The sequence below is a fragment of the Manacus vitellinus genome, unplaced genomic scaffold, assembly GCF_001715985.3.
Source record: "Manacus vitellinus isolate BGI_N305 unplaced genomic scaffold, ASM171598v3 scaffold_57_pilon, whole genome shotgun sequence".
NCBI lineage: Eukaryota > Metazoa > Chordata > Aves > Passeriformes > Pipridae > Manacus > Manacus vitellinus.
Genome location: NW_021940666.1, coordinates 719,478 through 739,532, shown reverse-complemented (window position 1 = coordinate 739,532; position 20,055 = coordinate 719,478). Strand labels below are relative to the sequence as shown.

At 35.9% G+C, this 20,055-nt stretch overlaps 1 protein-coding gene across 1 annotated transcript in view; it reads left to right on the top strand.

Annotated features, from left to right (window-relative positions):
* Positions 1–20,055, top strand: part of ELP4 (elongator acetyltransferase complex subunit 4) — a 139,834-nt gene that overhangs the window by 41,279 nt on the left and 78,500 nt on the right. Inside the window, exons 7-9 of the mRNA XM_018081773.1 lie at positions 1,111–1,299; positions 15,350–15,548; positions 18,289–18,395. Of these exons, the coding sequence (XP_017937262.1) occupies positions 1,111–1,299; positions 15,350–15,548; positions 18,289–18,395 (495 nt within the window). The remainder of the gene's footprint in view (positions 1–1,110; positions 1,300–15,349; positions 15,549–18,288; positions 18,396–20,055) is intronic.

The window sequence follows — 20,055 nt, the reverse complement described above, 5'->3', positions numbered from 1 at the left end:
GTGTGTGTATATAATTTTAAAAAGCTGGCCTTTAACTATGAACCCTGAACTCTAGAAATGTTTCTCTGATCACCTTGTACAGGAAGTCTTTCAACAAGGGAGCTTATTGTCTGTCTCTCAGCTGTTGATAGCAAATAAACCTAAAATCCTTCTCAAAGATCACCAGGAAAGGTCACATCAAATAAGCAGAAATGACATTTGTCACCACAAGAGATAACATTTTACTTTGCATAAATGGATTACAACAGAAAAGGAGCTGTATCCCACAGCCCTGCCTCTGTTGGGTGTTCTTCTGCCACTGCACTGCAGGGCAGCCAACAGGCTTTAGGTGGGTAACACAAGGGGCTGTTTAGGATTTTATATGTCACAACAGCTTAGATTCCAGTGCCCAGTAGGTAACTAAAGCAGCCCCAGAAACACTCAGGTCAAAGGCTTTCAGAAAGGTGTGGTCCTTAAGAGACGATCTGCTGGTGGATTCTGTTCCTGCACAGCTGTGAGAACAGCTTCCTTCAGCAGCTGGAAGGAGTAATGTAGAAGGTCCTTACCTTCTAAGACAGTGAAAGGCCTGTGCAATGGTGAGCTGAGGCACTGACCTGGTTCATTTGGAGGCAGCAGAATGAGTGAAACCGAAGCAAACACTCAGAATAGTCAGGTTATGAGAGTAATGCAGCGAGAAGGTGAACACAGAGGGAAAAGTTGTGTTGGAGTCCTCTCAGGCACTTCCAGCAGGCTAGTTTAGAACTGGGAGAAAATACTCTTTTGCATGTTTTTTTAAGGCAGTGATATAGGAGAGAAAGGATATCAAAAGTCATAGTGTTACTGGATTTTGTGTCAGAATATACTTGCATTTAGCTGGTTAAAAAAAAATGCAAATTAGCAGTTTTCGGTATTTCCATGCTGTCTCCTACATTTATACTTTCTTGTCTGACATAGCAGGATATCCAGTCAGTAAAAAAAATGCCATTCCATTTGTAATTTTTGTAAGAGGGACTGAGATTAAGCTATGATTACACAAACTCTGCAGTTATTATGGACATGCGTTCTAGAAACTGTATTCCTTCTAATGTTCAAAAAATAACAAATGACTTTTTTTTTTTTGTTTTCCAATAGAAAAAACAAAAGAATGTTTTGAGGATAGGAATTCAGGGTCTGGGTTCCCCGTTGTGGGGTGACGACATTTGTTGCAGTGATACTCCTGAAGATGTTCATAGCCTTACAAAATTCCTTTATGTTCTCCGTGGCCTCCTCAGGAAATCTTTGTCAGCCTGCATCATCACAGTTCCAGCTCACCTTATCCAGGTAGGAATGCTGCTTTTGCTGTATTTCATAGCTGACACAGCAGTTAGCCATAACTTTTAAGTTTATGGTAAGACAACAAATGCAGTTTTGGACATTTCTAGAAGTCTTTCTGTTCAAAGTTGAAATTAAAACATAACTATATGTTCTACTTTTGTGGGACATCCACACTGCAAAATCTACAAAGCCCTAAGTGTAGAATAATCTTAAATACAGTTATGCCATATGTGAGTCTTAATCCTCTTTTGAAAAACTATCTGAATTTCAGAAACTGTAGAAAGGTAAGAAAATAGTGGTAGTCATCCCTTTTTTAGTTGTTTTTTACAACATCTCTTGGCACTTTTCCAGTGCCTTCAGGATGCTGTTTGGAGTTTCAATACAAGACTTTTCAGTCCACTGTCTTCACCTGTCGTGCTCATTATGGTGATGTGTGATCTTGTTTTTAAAGTCAGGAATTGAAAGGTATGGATTTACTCTATAGTTCCAATATCCCCTTGTACTGGGACCAGGAGCAAACCAGTTATGGTGTCAGAGTAATTTTCCCAACAGGCAGCTTGTAGCACCTTTCCTGAGAGTATGTGGAGACCTAAATGTGTCTTCTGAAAATAAACTTTTTTAGCAAAAGGAAAAATGTAGGCAGTCTTTTGTTCTGCGAGTGGTAATGTAACTCAGAAAAGCAAAATTATTATTCACAATGAACAGAGAACCTATAATTTTAGGTATTTGATTTAATTATAGGAAAAAAGTACTGGATAAAACCTCGCATTATGCAAAATGTTTTTATAGTAGGTGAGTTTATCAACAGATTAAATCCTGTCTTAGGTAAGTACATGACTCACATGTATTGGATTTTGTTAAAGGTGTTTGAATACCTGCAAATGTTATTTATCCAGATACCCTGTGCACTTACTGCTTCAAAAATGAAGAAACTCTATTTTCTAGTTTTACCATTGTAGTGAAAAGTGTATGAATATTCCTCTTGCAGTGCATACCTCCACCTCCTTGTTTTTAAATATTAGATGGCAGTTTGCCTTTAAAAAGAGTGGCACTTAAATTTAATGCAATGAATAGAATTTGTGAATGTAAAAGCACCATCCTAGATTTTGCCCATTGGAATTGCCTCTCCATAACTGGGACATACATCTCATTCATTGTACTCTTCTTTATCTGTCATTTCAGTAACGGGTATGTTCATATTTTAAAGAAATCCAGAAGTGTCTCTAAGAAAGAAACTGAAGAGTGAAGGTTTTTGTTTGTTTCAAAGTTACCTGGGAAGTTGATTTTTGTTTTTTTGTTTGTAAATCCCATGTAAAGCCATTCCCAGGGAGTAAGGAGTGAAAATTACACGTTGCATTTTTAATCGCTGATTTTTTGATTTTAATAAAACCGTTTTGACGGGAAGTGCTAGAATATTCTGAATTTTTTTTTAAAAAAAGAAAGAAAGATTACTTACAGAATCTTTGCTCAGCATTAATATTTTTTTTTTAAATCATGAAACTCGGTGTATCCTTCTTTGAGCGCTGCACCGCGGAGAGAAAAACTGTCATTAGGAGGAGCAAAGCTGCTGAGGGTTCCTTATACCCCACATTACTCAGTTCCCAGAGCCCTGCTGTGTAGTTGTTCCACTCTCCAAGAAGCCTGTTAAAGAGCCCCTGAGAGCATGTGTACAGCCCTCCATGTTAATAGTTAATTGGTGAGGATGGCGAGATGAGAGGACAGCCGAACATGTGGTCTCTCAGGCTCAAGCCGGAGCCAGACCTTTAGTTATAATAACAGCAGCTGCTCACATTCTCACAACCCAGCTACTCACCATTCTGTTGCTGAGGTTTCTCACTGGATTACAAAAAAAAAAAAAAAAAAAAGTGAAGGAAATATCTTTTCTTTCCAAGAGAATAAGAGGGAGGGATTTTTTTTTTCTTTTTTTTTTCTCCCAAGTACCTTTCTGTATATGTATTTAATTTGATGGGAGTATGTTCCAGCATATGCTTTCTCTGTTGAATCTTAAAGTCAGTACACTGAAGCCAGGGAAAATGCACATAATTTTTCTGAAGATATAGTAAATTCCACATTTTTCCCTGAACTACTGTTGCTGTATTTCCTACGTTAACTTTTGGCTCCTGACTGAATTAACTGGGTGATCTACAAGTAAATTCTTCACATGTGTAATTTTCATGAAGGACATGGAAGCTCAAAATCACATTTAATCAAAGTTTCGTCTGCATGACGTGTACAGAAAAATAGTTTCATTTTTACCTGCTTTGTCATGAAAAAGTAGATTTTTGGTAGTGACTCATACCACATCTTGTCTCTGCCAGCCCCCAGTACTGGTTAGTCCAGTGAAGAAGAAATAAAACTCACAATTGGTGGTACTGGTTTTCAACAGGGACAATGTCTTTTCAACCCAGAGTAGTTACATTTTTTATATGCACTGTATTACTAATATATATATATCTGTATATACATAGTTTGAGATTGATTTCTTTTCTGTATTTTTCCTAATAGTTTGCATGTAGTAATGTGGTAGGGAGCTCCACAAATTAAATCTGCCCAGTTTCTCTCTTTTTTCAGAACATTTAATTTTGCCTTTACTTTTCATATATTGTATCTTCGTTCTTGGCTGATAGCACATTAAAATAATCCTCCCTATTTTATATTTTTTGTATTCTGATTTGTAATTTTTCTCATGTTGCCTCCTTACTCTGGTTTTAAACAGTCACTTTGCCTTGTTTCAGTAACATAATACAGTAATGCCATTATTGTTTGTTTACTTTTCCTGCATTCTAATGTCTGGTTTGACTCTTTGGTGACTACTGGACATTAAACAGTGATTTTGTTCTTGATGTTTTTCCCTCTGTGATACACATCCACCAATGTGGCTCTTTCATTATTCCAGCAATTCACTGTCTTGGATTTAATAACTTGGAATTGCATTTATCCAAAGATGGTGCTCATTCATCCAGCTTGATGGGACACTGAATGTCCTCACAGTTTTCTGTAAGGCTATATTTTGGTAAAAGACACAGATTTAAAAAAAAAAAAAAAAAAATCTGTTTGTGTGCAGAGTTTTTTCAGAGTAATTTAAAGAAACCGTAATCCACTAAAGCAGGCAGATTTTTGGTGTCTTATTGATGAAACTTCCAGTGCAACCAGCACATGAAGTTTCTCAACCACAAAAATAGGAGTACGTTATTCTGGTTTAAAGCAAATGGCACCAAAAAAAAAACTTAGCCAATTATGAATTTTATTCAGATGCTGTGTGACAAGTTTTACTTGATTGATATTTTCTACCGATTGAACATACTCTTATCTTACATTGTCTGTCAGGTAATAAATATTGAGCTACTCACGAGTATGATTAAAATAGTTGATGGAAGGTTATTTTTCAAGTCTTCCTACTGCTTCTTGAAAATGCATTGTGCCTGTGAAATCATATGGTACATTTGAAAAGGGAAAATTACTTCCATTTTTAAAATCTAGCATTGATCGAGGAGGGCAGATTGAAGAGGGATTTCATTTGTTGTTACAATTTTCAAATTTAAGGAATATTATAAAAGCAAGTGAGAACTCTTCTTCTGTGTGTTGATAATCTGTGCATTGTAATACCTAAATTTAGAAAAAGAGCTATTGTGTGACTGAGAGGACTTTAATGTCACTGCAAAAGCCTTAAATTATAATTTTAAATATTTTCATAATGTATTTTTTCTTTAATTACTAGAAATCATTGGTGAGTCCAAGAATATCTCTGCTAAATACTAAATAATGTTTGTAATTCTATTCCTGTTCTTCCCAATTTTGTATCACTTAGATAATTTTTTTTTTTGGAGTAGATTATGATTTTCACTGGGAGAAAGCACTTGTTAAAGCCATCCTTTATTTTGAACTTGAAGCTGTACTACTAGTAAGGACTAACAACTATATTAGTCAGCAAGTACCAAGGGAAATTAATTGACTAATGAAAAGTCAGTATGAATAAGTCTTGCCACAGAACCTGTCCTCAGAGTCTGAAGTTCTGTTTAGCAAGGTATTTTCATTTTTTCATCCAGTATGTTGAAAAATTAATTTCCTGCAATATTAATGGTTTGATGTTTTGAATTCACTGAGGTGCAGAAGTTACTGTATGTTTCAGTGTAGGAAAATTCATAAACAAACCTTTTCACATCCAAAACCTTTTGTGTTCCCACTGAGTAATTTAGCAGCTAAACTCAAAGTCAAGCAATAGAGTGCTTTAGAATCCATTGCTAATATAGAATTATAAGATGTGAACTCCTATAGCTTGTGAATTTGTCACAGTTTGAAATCTTGATTCCTGTGACAAGAGCTAAGAGTGATTGCCTACCTTAGAATCCTAACTTCTGTGAATTCACTAGTGTAAAATGCTGAATAACCTACAAACATATTCAATGAGGTGGCTGCTGCAGACAGATTTGTATTGAGATCAAATGTCATGTGGTTTCTGTATCATAATTAAGGAACCTTTGGAAGTTCTCTGCAAAACAGAAAGTATGAAAATGAAATGATCTTAATATTTTCCTATTTTTTTTAACATGATTTTTAATGTTGTGTGTTGCTTTCTGTTGTACATGAGAAATACAGTTTAACAACCATACCAAAAATATCGAGAACCATAAATTTATGACAGGTATTCTTGGGCTATCCCCATTGCTTTTGGATATGAATATTCTGGGTTTTAGACATTCATAAAAGCATCTTTAAAATTATGATTGAGTAGGAAGCTCAGAAAAGTATATTATTCACAATTTAAATTGTGGAACAGTAAGTTGGGTTTTTTTTCAATTTCTCTAATTATTGGCAAGTATTTGCTAATCAATTGTAGAAGAAATAGAAGTATTTTGTTGTTTCATAAAAAAAGGTTTTGGTTGCCAACAGGCTGTGTTCTAGCACTACCACTACCACTTCTGATTTGGTAACAACTACCCACTTAAAAAACAAAATATACATCTGAAGCATGTTTTTCTACCTAAGTGTTATTGTCTTTTAACTGAATTAACTGTATTATGAAGAACAGTCACATTGTATGTTAAAGTCCCATGCGTTAAACAAGCCTTCTCATTTTAATAAATTTTACTTTTTTGACAGTGTACACACATCCTTATCACCATCTCCTCAACACCCTCTCTTTAATAAAAAAGTCACTTTTCCAGAAGGCATATGTTAAACTTGAGAAGTGCATGAGCATGGGCAAGATTGCCATTTTATTTTACACTTCACGTCTATAAACCGGACATACGCCCGGGAAAACTTTAAAAAAATTAGGTGAGATTTAGAACTAAATCTTTGAACTGCAGTATTAGACCTAAACAGTTAAATATCCCATCACAGTATGGAGATAGTCATCTGTTCAAGCATATGGAATCTTTTGGCTACTGGACTAAGTAGTTAATATAATGCCCAGTGTCCAGACATGGACACAACTGTTATGGAAGCAGAAGGGAAGAGGCTCATGTATTGAGCCCATTTGGACACTGATAAGAAAAGATTAGAAGAGTGACTTTAAACAATACAGGCCAAAGTAGTTATCTGCTTTAAGCAAGTAATTCTTTTAGAAAATGGAAGGTAGTAATGTTTTTCTGAAGAAATACTTTTTTTTTTTTTTTGGCTTGAGTACAAGTACAGGTTCTTGGGGAAAAAAAAAAAGCCCTGTGAATCTAGCCTTAAATATAGGGTTTATCTGTTGTATTTCAGAACAAAGAACAATAATTTTGTGTAAAACTATTTTATATTTAAATTCTTGCGTATGTATTTCCCATCTTAAATGATTTTCACAGGACTGAATGTTGAGTTTCTGTGCACTGTGTGTTTAGAAACGTTTTTATGTGAACTTCTGGTGGTGTTTAAAAACCCTGAAATTTCAGAATCCAATTTTACCTCTTTTTGTTTAGAACTTCTCTATTAATTACAATATAATTATAATAAAAAGGAATACTGCATCTTTAATGATGTTTTTGTGCCTATGTAGTTAAGCTTTAATGCTAGGGGAAAAAAAAAAAAAAAGATTAAATTAGCCTTGTAACCTCTTTCTCTTCCAGACTGATGATGGAAAATAAAAGCTCTTAGCCACAGAATGTAACACTTAGAATTAATATTTAATTAGACCAGCAAATTGTACACCGTGGCTGAAAGCTTCCAAAGAGTTGTTAGTGCCACAATTGACCTACAAGTTTAATAATAACTCACTTCTAGGAGCAAGTGCCAGTTCAGCATAGTGGAGCCACTGTAAGAAAGTCCTGGGAGATTAAAATCAGCAAACCAAATGGCAGGCGAGGATTCCTGGGATGGAGCCTTCTGGAAAGCTGGGAGCTGGAGTAGCTTTTCAGCCAGGATTCAGATGAGAACAGTGGGCAAAAAAAGCTGATCCCTCCTGTTCTGGGAGCTTCTGGTTGTAGGCCAAAATCTTGGAACAGTTTTTTTTCTAAATGTTCTTACCGCAGCTATTAATTTATATCACAAATCAAGTAACAAATGGCTTGTCTTCGTCTTTTAATTAAGTTTTAATACAAACATTACTGCTGAATTCACTGGTCATGAATTTTACTTATGGAAGAATGATAGTTTTTTGGTAGAACGTGTCATTTAGTGTGTTTGTGTTGCAGAATGTTTAATTTTATCGTATCTTCTTGCTACATAAAGGGGTTCTTGTTATAGTAAGATATGATGAGCAATTCGTCATAATATTATGAAGTGTGTAAATTAAATATGAAATGAGTATACGTTGTAAAATATCGTGTTTTGAAGGTTAAATAGCTTAATCTTGCTTTTCATTTTGTGAACAATTAAAATATAAAGCCAGTAACTACCATTAGATATCCATCTGAGCCTTAATTCTATGGCAAATTATTCTAGTGAAATAGGGCACCATAAGTTCAAAAATGTGCAAACACACAGCAACAGACTGAGGAAGGAACATTCTGCATTATTTATTGGCTAGATCCTGAATAATTAAAGAAATGCCTACTCATTAGTTAAAAATTAAAGCAGGTGAGGACCTTGCCAGCAGAGGGAGCAGTCATGTCTTTCCTTAGGTTCCCATCGTTTCCAGCCTACCCATCATTTCCACCCTACCTCTTCTTATTGCCCAGCCAGTTTCCCATCTGGACCTAGCTTTGCCAGCCTGCTCCTGATGACAGCCTATAATTTTATGCTGGATAAGGGATTAGTTCCTTAAATGATTTTATATTTCAGGACCTTGCCACCTGATTACCAACATCAGTTAGATGTTCCTTTTGGTACTTGCATGCTGATAATTGAAATAGTGGTGGAGGTTCTTTTTGGTCACCTGAGAAAAACATACGATTTAAAGAATTAAAGTTGCAGCAAGAGTTTGCCTTTCTGAATTGGAAAGCAAACTGCAATGACATTCTTTTTTTCAGGCAAAATGGCAACAAAAGGAACTCCTAAACCTTTTTCATATAATGACTGATTCCCAATGGAGTCATGGGATTTTAGGTAAACCAGTTGGTCTCAGATACATAATTTCAGCAGTTTTGTTATGACTCTTTTGTAATACAGCTCTCATTCTTTCAGACTTCTATTTTATGCTATGCTATGATCCATTGGTAGGATTGCATGTTTGATGTGTTAATTTTCTAGAGAAATCTGCTCAAATGGTCAGTTCATTTTTGTAATATTTAAAGACAAGTAGTAACGTACAGATTTTCATGTATGTGCTTTTATAACAGTGAGACAATCTCATTATTAAGAAGCAGATAGTGTTCAGGGGAGGTGCTGGGCTCATCTCAGCCCAGATCTTGTACTGATTTCTTCCCAGCCACTCACCCTTCACTGAAGAAGGGCTTGATCAGATTTACTTCATTTACTCAGTGCAGCAGGGCAAGAGCCCCACACCCCAGAACCATCACCTGCAGCCTGTGCTTTCTGCTACTGAATACTAAGGAAAGAGAAGAGAAAAGCACTGAGCAGGGATTCAGCTCAAAAAGTGTCACCCTTTAACACGCTGTACATCTGTCACCTCTTTCAGCCAGATAATAACAGGATTTTCAGCACCCAGCTTTCTGGGCTTCAACTCCCACGTCACCTTCATGAGAGCACCAGATATTTTCCTGATACCCCAAGGCCTCCTAAACCAAGCCTTTAAACAGAAGCAGGTAGACAGGGCTTCAAAGAAAGGCTGAGTTGGGATCCCAGCTCAGTGTTGACTGGCTTTTGGCTGTGGACAACTCACAGGACACCTCTGTGCTTGTTACTGACTTGTGAGGGAGGAATGCAGCATTTGCCTGTCTTTTGTGAAGCATTTGGAGATCAACAGATGGAAAGTTTGATTTAAACTGCTAGACTTCGTTCATTTTTTTTGGGTGCAGCAGCAACTGTTACTGACTTGCTTAATTTATCTCTATTTAGTCATCTCTCCTTTTGCTGTTGGCCTTTAGGTCTTCCCTTCAATGGCAAAGCAGACATACTTTTTATTTTGTAAGATACCACAGTTTGCTGGCCTTAGGTGCTTCCAGAGCTCAAGTAACACACAAGTCCGTTTCAGTGAAGATCCAAAGATTTATTTTTATTTTAGTGTGATATTTAGTTCTTATTTCCTAGATGATTATTCTTCCTGAAAATTTATGAAGATTAATTGGATACTGTGTCATCCACCTTCATCTGATATTTTGTATGATAACATGCAAAAACATTGCAGAGTTCCCATAGACAGCTATCAGGACAAACATTATTAAAAGCAACTTCAAGAGAACAACCAAAATCTGGAATTAATATGTTGTGTAACATATTGACCAACAGATGCTTTGTTACCCTCTTCCCTTTTCTACAACTACATTGCATCTAATTGCCTGGTCGTGTCTTCCTTACACATCCTTTTTTTGCTTCTGTAACTTGTATAAAATTATTCAAAGATACTATTTGTTGCTTGAAATCAGCTAATGTAACACAGTGTACATACAGTCAACCAAAAATCAGTGCTTCTGTGGTTTCAGCCATACAAATGGATGCTTATACCTAAGTTCTGCTGTAGTCAGTAAGGTTCTTCAAAAGTAAGAGAAAATGCCTAATTAGTGAGAATCCCTAAATGTAGATTTCTCATCACTGAAGGCATTGTAGTTTGTAGAAAATCCTTTAATTATATTTCTAGGATATCTGTTTTCCAACAAAGACATTGCATTTGTGTTCAGTTTTCTTGTGATCTTGATACAAATTTCTATGCACCAAAATTTGTTCATGTCCTATTGGTCATCTTATATTCCAGTGGTCTGAGTGTACACTCATTTTAGAGCCAAAATTCAGTGTTCAGTTAGTAGGTTTGCTGTGTTCAAACACTGTAAACAGTCATCTTGGAGTTAGAAGATATATAGAATTTTATAGTTTAGAGTTATTAATTATTGATTAACACTTTTTGTCAGAACAGTTATTAATCTTTTATTTTTGGGACTTGTGAAAAATCCAAAAGTGCACAAACTGTATCCTTCTATAAAACTAGTACAAGGACCTAATGCCCAACTTCTTTTACCAAAATAAAATGGGTGGGTAATTCTGTGATTTTCTGAACAGTAATTATTAACAAATGGTGATAAATATTTAAGCCATGCTTCTTAATAATTTATCTTTTCAATGTAAAATCCTTTGGAGATTAACTAGTAATGACAAGTGATAAATATTTGTATGTTGTGAAGTCATTACCACATTATCATTGTGTGATAATCTCTCAAAAAATATCAAGAATTGTTTCATCTATCAAATATCCAGCCACTGTTTCATTATAGTCCAGTGTGGCTGTCTGTGTTATGGTACTAAGCTTACTTCAGCTTTGTGACAGAATGTTTTAAATAGAATTTAAAAAAAAAAAAAAAAAACAATGAATTTTTGAGCGTTTCTTGAAAATTCACACACCAGAATTTACTTAAAGTTCGTAAGGTTCATATTACTTTGCTGGAACTTGCCTGCTGTTTATTATTGAGACTTGCTTTTGAATGAAGTGCCAGGATCTCTGGATTCACCTGTTGGTAACAACACAAATTGTTGCCTCCAAATACACTTTTGGGGGGCGAATCTGTATTCATTTTTCAATACTGTGCTGTCATACAGAATGTGTGCAGCTCGCTGTTTAAACTGGGGTTTGTCCCAGTGCTAACAGTGTTTGTGAGTAGTGCTTTAGGTAATGAAAGTCATTATTCAATGTATTAAGTCTTAATTAAATGTTTTAAAATAAAACCAGTGATGGGATTGTATTAGCAGAATGTAAAGATGAAGCAGTTAAATATAGCCCTCTACCAAAATATAGGCCTGATGTCTCTGAAAGGAGATGTGGTCACAAAATACCTTACTTTCAATGTAAGTAAGTCAGTATTAAAGTTATGTTAATGTATTGATCAGAATACAAATGCAAATATATGCAAAAAGCCTATGTAATTCAAGAGCTTAAGGTATTTATATATGCTAGTATTTAGTGTTTATTATTAAATACATATGCATTTATGTATCTGTATATGCTAGTTGGATCTCATTGCAGATCTTTAACATGAGGCTCTTGTTTTCCTTTTAAATTTCGAGATTGTTTAAATGTACTATATAGAAAAGTCGAAGCTGTTCTAAGAAAAATTTCCATTCTTTGACTTTTTTTCACTTATGCAGTGCAAGGGCTGAGAATTTAAATATTTTTTTATTACCCAAACTTTGCGTGGTTTTTAATTTTTTTAGAAATGAAATGAGAGGATATATCTTCGGGTGTTGGAAAAATTTTGACAGGAAATCAGAGGAGAACTAGAAATTAGAGCAGAGTAGAAAAGACAGATTTTTTTCCTAATACAGAATCCAGATGAACCAAGATTGACTTGATTAATAGTAGTAATGATAAAATTGTGGTACATTAAGAACTCAATCCAGTAGAAACACACAATATTAATTTCAGGATGTAAGTTTGAGCACACAGGCTATCTGTGTATTTGTGGTGGTAGAACACCGTGCTTTATACTCAAACACAGAAGATGAGGCATTTTGAACTGCTTTAGTTGTAAATAAGTATTTTTAGACATGCACAGATAATTACTCAAAGCTATGTACATTCTGAAAATGAATTAGTAGGACAAAGGAATCTTTTTCCATAATTGCCCTCCCCAAAAGCTGGTTAAATGTGTGTATAGTTCCCATGTACATATGCATATCATTTTCTTGACATGTTTTGAAAGTACACTTCGGTTGAGCCCAAATATTGCAAGTTTGCACTTAAAAGAAAACGTCTGTCTAAAACAGTAGCACAAAGTAGGATATAGAATGGATGCCCAGCCCAGCCTGCACAACAGGGTTGCTACCATGTTGTTAGAATAATTATATTTTGGCTGAACTAACTAATTTAGAAAAACTGCAGTACATCTAGCAAGACTGAAAACTTTCCAAGATTGGGATGGTTTGGGTTTTTTTTTTCATTTTTTAGTATAATTTAAAACAATACCTCTTCTAGCTGCCAACAAACTCTTTCCCTGAATCTCGCCATTCCTGGCTTCCCTCCTAACCATGTCCTGGCTCACCTCCAGAGCTGCCAAGTTTATGCCAGAAGCAGGAGGTAGATTTGTATGGGGCTGGAGGAAGATCTGGAGCTCTGTTAAATTTTCAAGCCCAGATGGGGCAACATGATTTGTGTGTTTATGTCAGTATGCCATACATCACAACTATCTGTGTGCTGACGTCAGCTTTGATTGGACATTAATGTGCTGAACGCTGCAAACTAGAAAATACATGATAGATACAGATCTATGGCAACAATGCCACATAAGCAAATGTCTCTTTGGTGTGGCAATTCACTGTGCAAAATATTTCCCAAGATACCCTGCATTAAGCCAGGGGAATATTTTGACACACTTTAAAAACAAAAACAAAATCAACATGGGCAAAGGGAGCACAATTTAAGAAAGCAAACCCTTTCAGAGGAAGAGCTGAAACCAACATACTGAAGTATGTATTGTCAGGCAAATATTGAACTGCTGTCCCTCCCTTTAATCTTTCCAGAATTAAAACCAAATAGGAAAGATGATATTCTTATGATTTGCAGGACTATCAGTGGTGAGGATACGTTGCTGGTGGTCGAGCATCTTTCTATCCACGGTTTTCGTAACCCATTGTTATCAAAACCAGCAAGCAGAAACTTTAATGTAAAGCAAAACAGGAATGGACAGCAAATGTTTTTTTCAAATGATGGAACATTTTTTCTTTATGAAGAGTTTAGCTTAGTTTCCAGGAGTCATCAGTGTTTATTTATTTTTTTAACAGTTTTGCCTTTCTTGATATACAAATAACATCCTGCAGCCTTCTGAAGAACTGGCAAAATACGGTAATTTCTGGTCTGTGGATTTATAGAAGTCACTGACTACTTCAGATTTATATCTGTACCATCTTTATGTGATTCCCCTTTAGAATAAATGTGACCACAAGTTTCCATTAAAATATAGTACATTGTCTCTCTTTTCCAAGAAGAGGAAACAGTTTGCAAGTCAGCTTTAATATTTCAGGGGCGGATATAATAACAAAGTCTAGGGATTGATGTGTAGGCAGTGTTCTTTTCCCTCAGATCACTTATGTTATTCCTCAGAAAGGAAATTCTGCAGTATAAAACTACTTTATTGTTATTCATCATCAGACTTTGTGGGTCAAATGGAAGTTCCCTGATTCCACGGGGATAGACGGTTTTGGCCTGTGCACAAGTAGCGGCTTTGAAAAGAGACCCCTCCCCAGGATTTGATGCCATCTGGCCCATAAGGTGGGGAAGGGAGGGGGTGTAAAGGTGCCATGGGATCAGTGGAATTGGGCCTTGTAACCTGAGCAGATTGGGTTGTGCAGGACGGGCCACAACTTCATGTAGTGGTCAGAAAACAGAATTCAATTTATTCTTTGATGAGAGCGGGAAATTTTCACCTTTCACGTCTGCTTTGTGAGCTTTAGTGTGGCTGGAAGATAAAGGGATATTGAAATGTGGGTTCAGAAAAGCAGTTGGTGTATTGATCACCATTTTAATAAACCTGAATGTCAGTGCAATGCATAGACTATTCTGACATATCTGGGGATATTTCCCCCTCTCTGCTCCTAATTGATAAATTGTTACTATCAAATAATTTTACCAGTAGTTACATTGACATTTCGGAATAAGCATCAGTTGTATAGTTTACTAAAGAACTGCAAAATGTGCAAAATACTTTTAAATTAATAGAAAAATACAAAACTATGACTTGGAGGTACAGAGCTAATTCCTCATACTTGGAATGGGTATTTTGAGGTGATTGGTCTTGATACCCCTGAAGGTATGATGAGTATAGCACCTACAGCCACCAAGAACAAGAGTATACCAGCTGTCCAGGCAGCTTTAGGATAACTACTTCTTATCTTAAAGAAATATTTTGGGTTTTAGCATAGGTTTGTTTCTTCTTTCTTTTCTCATTAAATAGGGACATGATCAGAGCATTTAAGAACATTTTTTTCTGAACTACCTCTGAAGATCTCTGTTGTGACCTTTGAATGTCTTTGTCTGCTATATGAAATTAAGGAAAACAGCTTATTTAAGGCACCTGACAGTACATTGTTGCACAAGAAATAAGGCATCACAAATCACGAATATATTGAGAAAGGATAACGCTGCACGAAGAGATAGATTTGTAAAGGTAAAGAGGAACTTTTAGAAAGAAAAATGCTGGAGAAATTGCTTGAGTTGTCCATGTTGTTTGACTGATGACCAAAATGAATAATTGTGTGGGTTGTGCTTGCTCCAAATGCTAGAAATGATATGCCTAAGTGTATTAAAAAGCAAGGTTTTCAGAACACAAGCAAAAACTGGGCATCTGACTCGTAGTGGAAGTCAATGAGAGATAAGCTTAACATATTGCTTTTTAAGTATCACTGATGTGAGCAAATGCTTCTCTTATGAAGGTTTAAGAAAATACAAATGTAGTGCTAAGTTAGCCCTTTTATGGTTTCTTCTTGTCAAATACATGTTTTCTTTAATCAGAAATTTCAAGTCTTTTTTTTTTTTTAAGGAATAAAACCCTCTAACGTAATTCCTAAGTATTGATGACCTATTTTTTCCCCACAGCTTGCCATTGAGAAGACCAAGGCTTACCCTATGAACATTAATTACCTTTTTCATCACATAGGATGCGTATTTTGTTTCCGTGTCTTACAGAATAAAGCAATTATGGAACGTGTAACAAACTTGTCAGATATGGTAGTTGGTCTTGAATCATTTATTGGCTCTGAGAGAGAAACCAATCCATTGTACAAGGATTACCACGGTAAGTTCCATCTTTAGCAATGCAAAAAGTCTGCCCTGGGTGTTTCTAGGGCACTTAGTGGCTTACCCTCCAATTGGGTATCTGCTATAAAGCAGCATTTGGTTTCAGTTTTAGAATATACCTCTTAAATGTTCCTCCTTGCCTAACCAGTCTGGAGTTAGGAGAATTTTCAGCAAAGTGCATTAAGGCTGCAAAGGAAACATGGCAACTCCTTGCATGTTGTCAAGCCGTATTACTGAGGCATGGCTCAATCAGATGTACATCTCAACAGGCAGGCTTTGGGGAATTCACAGGCAGAGGAGGCTTGGCAATCATCTGACCAGCGAGCTGAACTTGTCATGAAATCAATACTTTTGATCTGCCAAGTTTTAAACAGAGAACACGGAAAAAAACCCATATATTATAGTAAGGCGAATAAACTGCTAAATTGTGTGCTATATAAGCTATGTCTAAAAATAACGTGCTGGTTTTTCAGTGATAAAGTTACAGCACTCGTGCATTTAAAGAAATTAATATGTGTGGCATGTAAAATATGAAACTGGTTTTTGGTAAAAAGCCGTGTAGCCTTCCAAGTGTTTTATCTTCAAAATATTGTAATGGTGTTTAATCTTGCATTCTGTTTCCCAGAGATTTTTGTTAGCTGTTGCAGCAGAACTGTTTATATTTTAAAAGATTGTATTAGAAGTTATGCAGAGCCAAAGGGGTGAATAACAGTTTTAGCTAATCCAGAGCAGTGCTCGGAGTGTGCATAAATTACAGCTATTATCATTGTGATACTACTGTAGTTCCATGGAAACCTTTAGCTGAAAGTAAACTGCTTATCCAAAACCTGCTGTAAACATGTGAGAGTATGGCAGTGTTTTCCATAGCAGAATATATAGAATATATAGAAAAAGAAGCAAAGGTGGTGTTGAGACACCACGGTGTGTATGCAGGCTGTAATTAGTAAATCAGAGAAAAATCTTTCTGGCTGTGAAAATAAGTGCACATTTCATTCTCTGAAAAAAAGGTGAATGAAAAAGAAACCGTGAACAAAAGCTGGAATAATTTGCCTAATTATTTTTCCAACTGTATAATCGTGATATGGCCTTTGTTTATGCTAGCATAATTCTGTCAATTTGATACTCCTTTTCCCAGTACTGAAGAGATCCTTTAAGACAATGTGTGTTTTAGCAGTTATTTCCTGCTTTCCTGTAAAGATGTATGCTAAATCATTTTTGGTACTATTTAATAAAAATTATGTGCCAATATACATAGCTTTTGAGGCTTACACAACCTTGATTTGGCAGGCTAAAAAAAGGTATTTCTAGTGGTTTTAACTTTGGTGGATTCTTTTTGCTTGAGAATATATTTTAAGATGATTTATTTACTGCAGATGATGAAAGATTTTGACGTGATTCGGGAGAAGTTTGATTACGTTATTGCATTATTTAATAAATCCTGCATTAATAATTTCATTAAGCTGCCTGGAAATTTAAATGTTTGAAAAGCCAGTAAAATAACAAAATAATTATATAGAAGATCCTTAAATAAAATTTCTACAATACTGCATATAAGCAACCCTGTGTTATACCTGCTGTTCCCATATATAATAATTGGATTTTCTACTCAAAAACCTAACAAATATTTCTTCTGAATCACTGGACTGGAGGCAGGGATGGAAGGTTTCAAATTATAAAAATGCTTTTCTAATATTATTAATAATTTTTGTGATTAGTGCCCATAAAATTATGCTTTTAAAATTATTTCAATTTTAGGAAACTTCAGTTAAAACAAATTAATCGATGCCTGAAAAAATACTGGCCTTATTTTAAATAAAGGTTTTAATGTTTGGGGATTTTCCCACAGCTGCCGTTTTCAAGTAAGATGCCTTTTCTAAATATTCAGTATTTCAATTTAGATGCTGGCTTTATGAATAGCAAATATAGGCCAGTAATTGAGAAGCCCTGTAGAATTTTCCTGGTTTTTCAGATGCAGAAAATCACCCTCAGGTTGTTCAGAGACTATATTAGGCTGCACAAAAACCATCCAGCGTCCTTGTCAGAAAAAATCAGCTTGAGTTGCAGCTGACAGAATGCAGAGCTTGCAGTGCACCTAGTACTGTTAAAAACATCTGAACAGCTAGAGAAGCCTCCTGCAGGAAGAAAACATATTTCTCCCAGGATGGCAGAGGGGTTAAAATTTATTAAAAAGCATGATCTAAATCGGAGGGGGGGGGGGGGGGGTTCCAGAAACTTTTTTTCCCAGCCTTTTCCAGGGCAAAAAACGAAGTAGTTCTCATTAGAGCTTCAGTGGTTATCAGTAACCCATAAGCCTTGTTTTGCTGGCTGCTTACTGGTGCATTTAATAAAATAAAGATCACTCAGTGGTGCCGTGGGCAGCATGCAAGGTGATAGCCATATTTGCTTACTGTAAATACACGAGAAAATCACACACAAGCCGGCTGTAGTTTTGACAAGTATTAAGATCGCTCTTTACATCTGTACTTCTGTACCAAAGTGCAATTAGTTTTCCTCGCACAAGGATTTCTGTTTATCTTATTCTGCTTGATTACTTGAGTATAATCGCACCGTTTGCTTCATTGCTCCTGGTAGTAAAGCTCCAGCTTAAAAAGGGGAGGATGAGTGTGTGTAAATATACAGAATTCTGCTGTAAGACTCTAATTTATGCATCTGGATGACAGCGTTTTCTTAATTTTTTTTTTTCGCCCCCCCCCTCCTTTACTCTTTCTTTCCACAAGGTTTGGTTCATGTACATCAGATTCCTCGGCTTAATAGCTTGATCTGTGATGTGTCAGACACGAAGGACCTGGCTTTTAGATTAAAAAGGAAGCTGTTCACCATTGAGGTAAGAGAAACGTTGTTTCACTATTTAGAACCCAAAAGGTGGAGCTAATCCCGTCTCTTATGTTCCGTTTTGTGAAATGCATAAAATATGCATCAGATGTTGTAAATTCATTTCATTCTGGTTTTGCTGTTCAGGAGGGTTTTATGAAATACTGTGATATGCCTTCTGATTAAAAATGTCTCATTTGCTGCGCTAAATCGGTCTGTTATAAATAGTTTATTTTGGTTTAAAATGTACATAGAAAGTAGGCCACAACCTTCAATAACAAAGCGTGACATGTTTCTAAGGATGTCAGGAGCATATTTAATTAAATGTTAATGACTTGCTCTTACTTGTGTTAGTGGGTGGGAAAGTAGCTACATGTTATTACCCCAGTAGAGGGATTTTAATGTATAATGTTGCCTAAAATTGTGTGTGGTATGAGGGATAAGTGTCCTTATCAGTATTCAGAAACCATTTTCTTTGCATTACTGAAATCACCTTTCGCTCTTTTATGTCATTTTAAACACAGTATCATTTACACTAATGTCCTTAAGTAAATTTCCTACTAAATTTAAACTTTTTTCTGTGACCTTTATGCAGACAGTCCTGATAGAAGGCAGTAATACAAAAGATGTATTTCATTTTAATCTTGCTAAAGAGCAAATGAACATAGCACTATTAAGCAATTAGAGCTGATGTATTTATTAACCCATTAATGCTTAGAGATGGAAGATGGCTTTTGGGGTGATGTGATAGTCATTGGTACAGTCTGGGCAAATTTTTTTTTTAACAAAGACATAAAACAGCCAAGCATCCCTGACAAACCATTTTGTTTAATCTCTTTTCAAATGAAAAGCTCTTAAGCAGGCCACTTGTCTTAACTGCTTGAAACCATAAAAAGAGAGAATTGCCACCAATAAATTAGCATATTTTTTACTCCATCACCAAATGCTGGTCAATGTGGCTTGGCACTGCTTTGGTGTTTGGGACTTCACCCTTAAGTGACCACTTTGGCCCTTATTTGACCCTCTGCCCTTTTTAGCTGGCCACTTGATAAGGTAACTTAAGGGTTCTCTCTCTTCACTGCCCCCTTCCCTTCACAATTGCAAGTAGCCCTAACCTATAAATCATTGAAAGGGCCCTATCAAGTGACAAATTAAGGTGCCCTCCTCCTAATTAATGGTCATCAATGTCTTTAATTATCTAATCCTATTGAGAGTAGTTAATAGTTAATCAGGCAGCCAGTTCTTCAGGCAGGTCATCTCTGCATGAGTGCTAGAAGTTTCTCAACTAGAGGTATCCTCTTCAGAAGCCACTTAAAGGCAAATACATGAAGGAGGGCTTTTTTCCCCAAGACAATTCCTTTATAATGTTTGTCACTTCCCAGAGAATGTGGTTAGTGAAACCAGGCTTTGTGAGGTATTAAAGCCTTTTAACAGCTGCTTTTGAGCGGTACAGTAGGAACAAAACCCTTAATAGTCTGTGTTTGGTTTTAAAATACAAATGTTCTTACTGTTTTCAGAAGTGCAGAGAAGCGTGCACCCTCATTTCACAGCATAGTAAATTCTCATTTATTGTAACTACGAATTAGGATATTTGGGGTTTTTTCCTCACTACGAATCCTAACTCAGAGTACAATTTTTTCCGTCAGACGAATTCGAGATTCTAATTTGTAATG